General features: G+C 37.6%; 1 protein-coding gene across 1 annotated transcript in view; it reads left to right on the forward strand.

Moving 5' to 3' along the window:
* Positions 1–333: 333 nt before the first annotated feature.
* FAM155A (family with sequence similarity 155 member A) overlaps positions 334–11554 on the forward strand; it is a 511917-nt gene continuing 500696 nt past the window's right edge. Inside the window, exon 1 of the mRNA XM_031557642.1 lies at positions 334–418. Coding sequence (XP_031413502.1) covers positions 334–418 — 85 coding nt within the window. The remainder of the gene's footprint in view (positions 419–11554) is intronic.

The raw sequence follows: 11554 nt of genomic DNA on the forward strand, positions 1-11554 counted from the left end.
ATAGAACTGATATTATTCACTGTTCAGTTTCATACTGAAGTTCTAAAATGAGTATGCACAGTGGACATCCATTAATAAAGACTTATTTTTTGTTGTTCTTATGGCAACATGTACATTATCCAGAAACCATCATCATAGAATTTTTGGTTTATTATGAGAAGCAGAGAAATGAAATGCATTACTGATTTATTTGGTTTTAGTTTTAGAAGTTGGTATAGTTTTTATAATTGTTTACAAGATACACTGTGTCAGTTCTAATTAGAGCTTTTAATTAGAACTCTAATTAGAACTGTAACTCTCTAATTAGAACTGTTCTATGTTTAAAATGTCAGTATGCCAAACAATATTTTTGTGAAAATGAAGCAAACTTTCATTGATCAATGTTCTGAAAACTTTTATCAGCTTTATCAAAAGACAGGTATAGTTTTCTTAATACTACAGCAGAGATCACAAATTGTTGCCCTCTCTGTATGCTGCTCTTTAGAATAACTGTAGCCATGAGATTAAATGCAGGTTCTGGAAATGGCCTTTATTGGAAAGCATTTTTAAAAGAACTTCCAACATTAAAGGTAAGAATCCTCAATCCTTATGATCATCAGTCACTTTCTGATAGTACTTTAAGTCAACATTCATCTTGGGAAAATCAGTATTAAGTCATCCAGGTAGGATTACATGTTGTCAGATCTCCATTTCATATCAATTTCCAGGAGTTACTGCCAGGGAGCAGCCAGAGTGCTGCCCTGCATGGATGGGCAGGGGAACTGGGAGGCAAAAGCTGGAAATTATGGTGGGGAGGAGCAGTGGAGGCATGGAAGACAAAATGTAAAAAAGGTCTCACCTATAAGATACAGCCTACTTAGTTTCAGCTACAGCAACAATGGAATTAGCTGAGTTGAGTGCTGAGGTGCAGCTAATGTGACTATACTGATATTGAATGGGAACTATCATCCTACTGGTGTGCTTGGGATACATTTACTGATTAACATACTTCAGGATTACATGAAGGGAAGACCCAAACTGAGGATGCCAGACACTTGAGGGTGAGGGGATTGACACTGTCAAAGAGTTACTGGCACCTATCATATAGCTTTGGGTAGTTTGTGGTGAAAGAATATTTTAATATACTTCCTCTATACTTCAAAATCCTTCTATATAGGTTACTCTGAAAGTAATGTATCTTATTTATTTTCATGGAAACTACAACAGATATAAAGAGTACAATAGCACTACTTGTTGAACAGATTTTCAACTATAAAACACTATTTTTCAACATAGTCACCACCATTAACTATGCATTTTCACCAGTAATGAAAAAGAGCCTCTGAGCTGCCCTTGTAAAAATCTGGACCAGATGAAGTGACACACTATTTCACAGCTGCTATGATGACATCATTGCTAGGAAAATGTCATCTGTGCAGTCCATTTTTCATTGGCCTGAGCAGATGCAAGTCAGAAGGTGCAGAATCTGGAGTATACTGTGGGACCTGGCATTATCATATTACAAGAGAAAGGTTGTCTTCTTTTCTGGCCTGACCTTGGAAGTTTGAGCTGTCAGCTTAGTCAGTGTTGCAATGTAGCAGTCAGAGTTGATGGTTTGTTCAGGTTCTCAAAATACAGACTGATCACCCTTACTGTATCCCAAAAGACAATACACATCACTTTCCCCATTGAAGGCTGTGTCTTGAACTTTTTATTTGATGGGAAATTCACATTGTCACTCTATGGACTGCCATTTTGACTCTGTCTCATTGTGGTGACACCATATCTCATCACTAGTAATGACAAAATCCAGGGAACCATCATCTTCAGCCTTGTATTTTTTCAATAGGTCCTGACAAACTTGCATACTGTGTTCTTTCTATTCCTGTATGAGCATTTGTGGGACCCACCTGGCATAACTTTCCGACTGGGTGTACTCTATTTTATGTTAAAAGACCATCCGAGAACCTCGTGGACCATTCTTTTTTTTTTCATTCATGTTCTCAGAGAACTGATCTAGATAAGGATATGTAGATAATAGATTTATACAAATAATTGCTACTTACAACTAATAAGTTATCAATGAAGAATATCTGTAATAAAGATTCTCAGGTTAATCATGTTTTTACAGATATAATTCATTAGATATTTTCTTTTAAATATATGTATGTATTTGCAAAGATCATATGAAGATTTATGAAATACACTTTTAAAAGCTTCTTTAAAAAGCTTCTTCAAAGTTCAAAATTTTCTCTGAGACCATATTTTGTATGAAGAGCAAATGGTGATTAAGAATTATCTTTGATGTTGAATATTTGTGGAGAAACAAATGAAAATTTTTATGTATTCTTCTCTCTGCTTTTAGCCAAAAGTAAAGAATTTATAGATGGTTTTGAAGAAGATAAGAATATCTTCTTATTATATCATATATTTGTCTCATTTAGAAATAAAATTGTACCATAAAGGTGAGATTTGCAGGATGGATTTTTCTTTGAAATACAACTGAAATAAATAATACTTTTTGCATGAGAAATCTTATGTTTCAAGAAATTTGGTGGTACACTCTTTGAAATTAACCACCAAGATAAACAGCTGGTACCTGTGAATGAACTAGGTGTTTATTCCATTGCTTGTCCTGGAGGAATTCAGGGTGCCATAACCAGGACCATATCACTCAGCAGCACAAAATGGGAAGTTCATGGACAAACAAAGTGGGATAATGGTTTCTCTTGCTCAGATTCCTCTTCCAGGATTTCTGCTCATCAACACAATGACATATATTCACACCAATGCAGGCCCCAGATAACCGCTCCCTTTAATGCACATCAGACCTGCACCACGGGCCTGGAGAAAGAGAATATCTACACCAACTCTCCACATGCATGAGTCCTTGCCAGCAGCCTCATCTCCCATGTAGAGCTTCACCTCAACCTCAGGCTACGAAAGCAAGCCAAACAACGAGGTCTAAAATGTCCTAAGAGCAGCAGCTGTTTTCCAGTTTTAGTACTTTTTAAAAACAGATTGTCACAACAAGCTGCTAAAGGCCTTTCTAGTTATTTAGTCCTAAGCTGAACTCTGTAATTTTCCCAATGTCTAAATGCAATTAGAATTTGTGATCAACGTTACCATTGCATTCTAGCCTTTTGCCCTAAATATGTTACAAAGATATCAAGTTATTAATAACTCAACCATGTTTATTTCTTTCTAGAACATATCTAAACCACCATGGTAGGACAGATTAGTCCATGCCCAATTTAGCAGTGCTCTTGGTCGAGCATCCTGGGATATTTATCTGTGCATTTCTGTTTTGTGAGCACATGCCACAAGCATCTAATCAGTTCAGGCTAGGAAGTGGTGTCAGAGGTCACACTCACCTGAGCAATGCATTTGAGTAGACAAGTGCCATTCAAAAAAAGGAGATTTATTAGCAAAATCTATTGTAATTACTACTTGAGTGATGAAGCTTTGTTGACTAAAGCCTTGTTAGGCAAGGAGTTTGAGTGTGGAGTCTTCTTGCACTGAGTCACACCTGCAGAGAACCTTCCTGGTTTCAGGCCAACCCTTTCTGCTTCTCATCTATTTGATTCAATGTTTTTAATATAGGCTTACTGCCAAGTTCAAACAAGTCACACCCCACAGTCTCACCTACCTACCCTATGGTTCAGAGTGTCTCTTTTATTTGCTCAGCACTAGTCTGCTGCCACTGTGCTGTAAGGGTGGTTATGTAGCCATATTTGCAAGTTAAATGTCTGCTACTAGCACATGTAGTTTCCTGAAAAAAATATTCCATATCAGCTAAGTGCATAATTAAAAAAAGTTATTTAAAGGAAAGACAACCCCTTATCCTTTATAAAAAGTGAAGCAGTTTAGCAGGTGGTCTAAGGCTGCTTAGCAATTTTCCTGGTACTATTTTTGCATTTCCTTTGAAATCACTTCAGAGAAACAGCAATACATTTAGGTATTTTGTGCACTTCACTTTTGGATAATATATTACAAGAAGAGGATAGATGGATTTCAAAATTCAGACATAAAAAGAAATGTTCTGATTTGTAGCATAGGTATTCATTACACTTACAAGGAAGATTTCTGTGAAAATAGTCTCAACTACAGTCAGCCTGAGACTTTGTAAGAAACGAAAAGATTGATTTTAGTGATCTGAGAACAGAGGGGTAATTATATTCTCATTTTCATGTTCATGATGTGCACAAATGTCCTATTAAATTTTAATGGGTGTTGCAAGTGAAAAAACATATGCAACAAAATAAGGAAAACACCACAAAGCTTTTAGCTTCAAAACTTATTGTCAGATAGCAAATATTATCACTGTAAATCTTAACTTTCACAGCCAGTGAAAGTTAATCTAATCTAGCTGCAGGCTAGATTAGAAAAAGAGACAGGCATGGAACTGTATCTGTGCATTAAAAGTAGCACGCTGTACATTGCTAAAATATATATTGTGATTAAGTTAATATTGAACAGTGAATTTTATAACCTTTTCTGATTTTCTTTTCCCCAGGCAAAAATCAACACTTTTCTAACTGCAGTATCCTTCACAATTCATTTTCTGTGGTGTCAAAAGAGGTGTATTAAACACTCTGGGAGAAAACGCAGTAGCTGATATGATGGCAGCAGGGTGCATATGGTTTCATAACAACATTAAAAGCTCATATTTCTTCCTCACTCTTTCCAGGAGCTGCTGTGGAGAGGGTGACACAAAAGTGAGAGTGCACTACCTGGAGGCAGTTAGCAGGGAGCTGTGAAAAAAAAGGTGACTTGAAGGAGTGCAGGATATAGTGTGGAACATCTGCTCCTAAATAGATGCAATAAGATCCAACCTGTTTAGCATAAGCAGAAACATGTCAAGTTAAATAGGGTAGCAGCAGGATTCAAGGTGGAGCATGTGGAAGTCATGAAAATAAACGAGTGGAGCGATAATATTTGTGACACCAGTCGGCTGCTTAACCAGGCTGGTGCAATCCTAGTGACACGTCCATTTATTAAAAACACAGATAAAATGTGGATTTTCAGACATTTAACATATTACTTACAAGAAGAATTCAAAATTGTTATGTGCCTTTATAAGAAGCCTGGAATGGACATTTGTAGGTTTTAGAAGTAATACTTTCTCTTGGCTCATGACCCAAGCTTTGTGGGTGAAGCTGGACAGTTAAAATACTTGGAAATAAACGAAAGCGAAGTTACAATTAGACAGAGAGCTGGAGTGGAATTTGAAAGTTAATGAGGAAGAAATCCTTCCTGGTGCTTTCACAGTATTTGTTTTCAGGAACAGGATCATGTTTTCCTGGTATCTACAGCTGTCTTAATACTGTAGTGATTTTTTTGTTGTTGTTGATGTTGTTCAGCCCTTTGTTCAAGTTCAGCAAATCCTGTGTATTCCTTTTGATTTCAAAACAAAATAAAATACACTAAAAAAAACACCTAGGAATAAATATGCACAGATGTTCATTCCTTTCTCAGATGAAAAACCACTCAATTTCAAAAAAGCTCAAAACCTGAAAGCTATCTAATGAATCTTCAGTGGGGGAGTAAACAGAAAAGGCACAGTTAAAGTAAAAATAGATATTTCAAGATAGAAATTAAAGCATGTGACACAATGAAAAAGATGCTTGAAATCTGATTTGAATTGTAGGACATAGAAGTTGTATTTACAGACAATTTGATGAACTACCTGAGATGATGTTTGCAATGGTGATGATTTCTGCTGAGGGCTTGACTCTGTGGCATGGCACCAATATGTGTACGCATATATGGGTGCTCCATAGGAAAATGTTCCAATAGGATGCTTCTCAAATACATCACCAGCTTCAGAATTTAACTGCATGCTTCCCTTACCCTCAATCCAGCTTTTTTTCTAGAAGAAAGAGTACCTTCCCAGAAACACTGCAAGATTTTACTGGTTGGATAATTAAAGAACATAAGTTTTGGGTTTTTTGTTTGTTTGTTTGTTTGTTTTTTCAGTAGGAAAAGAAAGTGGAGATATAAAAATAAAAATTCTCCATTCCCTCTAAGAAAAGGTAAATCTGTCTCAACCAGAAACTAGGGGAGGTTTTGGGGAGGTAGTCTTTAAATCTCTGCAGGGAGAAACAGTTTTATCCTGCTCTTCCACCAAGTCCCTTAAGCGTTAGTCTAGCAGTTTCATCTTGTTTTTTTTTAGTTATTCTTTATGCAGTGCCACACACTGAGCAAAATTTGACTCACTTGATGCTGGTAGTGCTTTTAGTGAGTTACTGTGAAAAACAGCATGGCATTTTAACCTAACAGCATGAGAGCAAATACATTCATGCATTTCCACTGGAAATGATATAAAATGGAAGGATAATATCACCAATGTTATATGCATGGTACTCTGTCATTAACTAAGTGCTTGTAAACAATAGACAATACAGACACATACCTACCGATTTTTCTTTTCTTTTAAGTGTGATTTGGGGAAACCCCCAATGACTGGTAGCATTTCTACCACATCCAAAGTGCCAGACAACAGCTTGTTTTGTTTTGTTCTTTGGTTGACAGTTATACATTCCTAAGTGGATGCAGACATTCAGGTTTATACCTTTGCCCCATCACTTATTTTCTTCATTTGTTTCCATGTCCAGCTAATGAACAGGGCTCTGGTTAGCTTTCAGAAAATCTCTGGGTTGGATGTATGGTGTGGCAGTCCTTCCTCTGCATTAGTTAATTAAGAAGCAAATCAGATGAAAATGTTCTCCAAGTGACTGTGGAAGAATAAGACTTGGTTTGCTTTTGGAAGACTGCCTATGAAAATGGATCTGTTGTTAGGGGGAGCGGGATGGAGGTAGGATGTTGGGGAAAGGGGGGTGGATAGCAGGAAGGGAGATCTGGTTCGATTAAAAAGCAGATGGGCCAAAGCATGTTCTTCAAAATTATTTGATAAAACAAGCCCATGCTTTAGGGTGAGAAGAAAAACTCTAGGAAGCATTTTAAAGTGTTTTGGTTAGCCTGAAGTGTTGCACTTCATTTTGAGATTGTGATATCCTTTCAAATTATTTTTAAGGTAATTTTTGATATGAATGCCATCCTGAAACAATTACTTTTGTTTTAAAAAATGCAGTAATTCTTTTTACTAAAGTCAGAAAACGGTTCTCCCTTGTTTGGGGCAGAAAACTAAATAAGAAAAAAAAAAAAAGGAAAAATATCATGGAAATGAAGTAAGCCTCTGAATAAATCCAGAAATGTAACCTGTAAGTATTTATAAAATTCTTCCAACAGGTAGCACATCTGTTCATCCTCAAAAAATTCTATCTGCCTAAGAGGACTAGATTAAAAAAACAAGTTACCCTACCATGACTAATGTTGTACATAGTTATACATTTTTTGTTTTGTAAGAAGAGTAAGAATTAGCTCACAGTCGATAAAATGTCTTCTAAAATATGGAGGATTAAAGTCTGAACTCTGTTGGCAAGCTTTTCTCAAAACAAGTAGAGTGGGAATCATCTCATTATTTTCAACTTCTGCAGGATAAATAATTACATCTGAATCAGACACTTCTGGCTCTCTTTAGAAGAAGTATGGAGAAATAAATACAATTCATCTTATTTGACAGTAAAAATGTGAAAAAATCAGGTGGATAGTAACATATATATATATACATTTAAAAAGGCTTCTTTCTCTCCAGCTCCTTGTATAAATAATGGTTAGAATGGTTTGCATACAGACTTTTACATTTTGGACATATATGCAGTTCAGTTAATAAATTCTTCTGTGATATTTTTGGGATTTCTCAAAGAGTCAATCTCATCCATCTCTGGGCCACTTCCTGCCCAGTAGCTGACATCCATCTGCTGTGTTTTCAGCTGCAATGGCAGGGTACTGAGCATAGCTGGCCAGAAGGGCTGCAGGCAGGATGCTGCTTTCTGTTGAACACATCTCTATGAAAAACTGCCCAGCTGACCTCAGTAGACCTGGAGTAGAGGTGGAGTAAAATTTGTACTCTCTAAATCTGCTACTGATGATTGCAAGATCTTGTTTTTAAGAAGAGTCCAAGCTCCAGCTGGTTAACAGGTGATTAGGTCTTGTGTTTTGCATATTTTCAATATGCACTGTCATTCTGATCCCAGCATGAGTCTCATATTAAGTTTGCTTAAGAAGTAAAAAAAAATTAACACCTACAAAATTAACGTTAAATATCCCTGTCTTCAAATGAGCTGACAGCAGTATACCTTTCAAGCTTAGTCACTGATCTAGCAAAAACAACATGACATGGATGACTTAAATTTTCTTCTCAGTCTAACAGGATTTTTTTCTCATCAACAAATTCTTTGTGTCCACTGGAAAGTTTCTGTGTTGCTCCTTCTGAAGGCTGTATGACTGTGTGTTGTTCAGCAGTGGAGGCTTATGGAAGCTGATTTCACTTGTTTATGGAATTTCTCTAACTTCTCCTCTGTACTGTTTGTAGCACTATACTTACTAGCTTTCTAAATGAATCTTAAATTATCTTAATTCAGTATTGCATTACCTTAATCTATGTTGTAAAAAACTCCTGCAGGCTGGGACAAGTAAGAGTGTTATTGGGAAGGTGCGAGGACTGAGTTTCATATTTATTTGAACAAAAGACAGCTGGGGAAAGCTGGCCAACAAAACTCACAAAACTGCTGCTGTAGAAAAGAATAGGCTGAGCAGAGCAGCAGCAAATGAATTTATTCGTTCTTGCTGATAATGATGTAGCCAGTAAGTGACAATAGTGAAGAATGAAGGACATAGGAGAACAATACCTGATAGTGTATTGTCTTTCTATCAGGGACCACCAAGGTGAAAGCAGAGATCCTGGATTAACACTTTTCAGCAGCAGCCTGGAAAGATTCTTTTTGAGCAATTGCTGTTGCCAGAAAGGTAAATGATAGCTGCATTTGTTGCCCCAAAAGCTAAGACTCCATTAAAATGTCTTCTTTCTACTTGAAAAAGAGAGTTGATTGTGACATACGTCTCAATTTTGCAAATTACTGTGTGAAATTAATGGTTTAACTCAGAAAAGTCATGGGTTTTTAGAAACAATTGCTACTGTACAGAACTTATTTTAATTTGCTAGTTAACCTTTGATTTTTATGATCATACAAATTATGTTAAATATAATTATGATTCAATTATTACAATTATATTAAATATTCTAACATATTCCGACAGATCTGATTATTGATCAGATTTCGTAGCCTCACTAACTGTTCCTTTGGTTTACTATTCTCATAAATAGATATTGGGTGCAATTTTCTAAACTAAATTTCCACTGCTGCAAATCAGACAGATTACATAATGGAGAAATATTAATCATCCATCTCTTTTTACAGTAATTCAATATTCTGTAATTTAAACTGAAACTGAACTACATTTATTGCTTGGCATTGCAAAACTCTGAAGATGCAAGAAATAGAAGTTAATTTTGAAGACTCATTGAAAGATAATATTAAAGTATGTGGCCTGGAAGCTTCATTTATTTTCTTTATTTTTAAAAGTAAATGTGACAATATTTGTCGTTGTAAGAATTGTTACATCGACAGACACAGAAGTGCATGGTGTTATGCAAGATATTAACGCTAGAAGGATCAAGCTACCAATTCAGCTCCATTATGCGTTATTGTAAAATATATCAGTAAAAAAATTACAGGATTTTCATGCTGAAATTGATAAATAGCAATTGGGTGGGAAAGGAATGAAAGACCTCCAATCCTTTAATTATGCTGTGAAACATTAAAAACAAAACAAAAAGGATAAAATAAAAAGGATTGACATTTAAGTAACAAATATAATGGCAAGGTAATGTGTGGGACAGAAAGAAAAATAAGCAAACATTTAATCCATGTTGAAGAAAAAAGTGTGGTTATAACACTGCTGAGAACTGTTAAAATTATTTCTTCATTTTCATGAACAGATCTGATTACTGATCAGGTTTCATAGCTCAATGAACTTTTCCATTGGTTTATTATCCTTGTAAGTAGATACTGGGCACAAGTTTCTAACCTAAATCTTCCTTGCATCAAGATAATCATCCATCTTTTTTTTTTTTTACAATAACTTAATATGTACCTGGAGGCACCCATTACCTACACTTTCAGTCTACTCGAGGAAAATTCAATGTACTTTTAGATCTTGCCTTCTGTGGTAGTTGAAGGAACAGGTGTGCAGGTGGTTATTACATCTGTATCTTCAGTGGCAGGAAGCGATACTGGGATGAGCCTAAAAACCCATGTCTTGAACAAATGGCTTAGGAGTTGGTGCAAACGCAGGAGTTTTGTTTTTTTTGATCATGGGGTAATTTACTCGGTACCTGGCATGATGGCTGCAAATGGAAGCAGCCTGTCTCCATGGGGAAAGAGGGTTCTAGCTGAGGAACTGGCCGGACTTATTGACAGGTGTTTAAACTAGGTATCCCTTCAGGGGATTTATTTCAGGAAGGCGACAAAATGAGGACCGCTGGGACTGAGGGGGCAGTTTGAGGCTCCAAACAGAACTTGATGGGTGGAGACAGTGGAGTTCAAAGGCTTGGAGAGGGGTGGGGGGATGCTGCTTCTCTTAAGTGCCTGTATACTAATGCGCATAGCATGGGGAATAAACAGGAAGAGCTGGAATTCTGCATGCGGTCGCGAGGTCATGATCTCATTGCGATCACAGAGACGTGGTGGGACAGCTCGCATGACTGGAATGTAGTCACGGAGGGCTATGTGCTTTTTAGGAAAGATCGGCTGGCTAGGCGGGGTGGTGGAGTTGCTCTTTATGTGAGAGAGCAGCTAGAATGTGTTGAACTTCACTTGGGGGAGAGTGATGTAGCAGTGGAGAGCTTATGGGTGAGAATCAAGGAGCAGGCTGGTAAGGGTGACACTGTTGTGGGTGTGTACTACAGGCCCCCTGATCAGGATGAGGAGGCTGATAAGGCCTTCCAAAAGCAACTGGATGTAGCGTCACGTTCCCAGGCACTGGTGCTTATGGGGGACTTCAATTATCCAGATATTTGCTGGACGACCAACATGGCCAGGCACGCACAGTCCAGACGGTTCTTGCAATGTGTTGAAGCCAACTTTCTGATGCAGGTGGTGGAGGAACCGACGCGGGGAGGGGTGTTACTGGGCCTTATTCTCACCAACAGGGATGGACTTGTTAAGGAAGTAAAGGTTGGGGGCAGTTTGGGTTGTAGTGATCATGAGATGGTGGAGTTCAAGATCCTGAGTGGAAGAAGCAAAGCAATAAGTAGGATTGCTATCCTGGACTTTAGGAGAGACAACTTTGATCTCTTCCAGGACCTACTTGGAGCTATCCCGTGGGCTCGGGTGTTAGAAGGTAAGGGGGCCTCTGAGAGCTCAGAGTCAGCATTTAAACAGTTCTTCTTCCAAGCTCAGGATCGGTGCATCCCTGTGAGCAAGAAATCGGGAAAAGGTGGCAGGAGACCTGTGTGGATGAGCAAGGAGCTCATGAGCAAGCTCAAAGGAAAGAAGAAGGTCCATGAAATGTGGAAAAAGGGTCTGACCACTTGGGAAGAATATAGGAATGTAGTCAGGGCCTGCAGGGATGCAACGAGGAAGGCTAAAGCCCATCTGGAATTGAATCT

The sequence above is a fragment of the Meleagris gallopavo genome, chromosome 1 (genome assembly GCF_000146605.3).
Source record: "Meleagris gallopavo isolate NT-WF06-2002-E0010 breed Aviagen turkey brand Nicholas breeding stock chromosome 1, Turkey_5.1, whole genome shotgun sequence".
Taxonomy (NCBI): domain Eukaryota; kingdom Metazoa; phylum Chordata; class Aves; order Galliformes; family Phasianidae; genus Meleagris; species Meleagris gallopavo.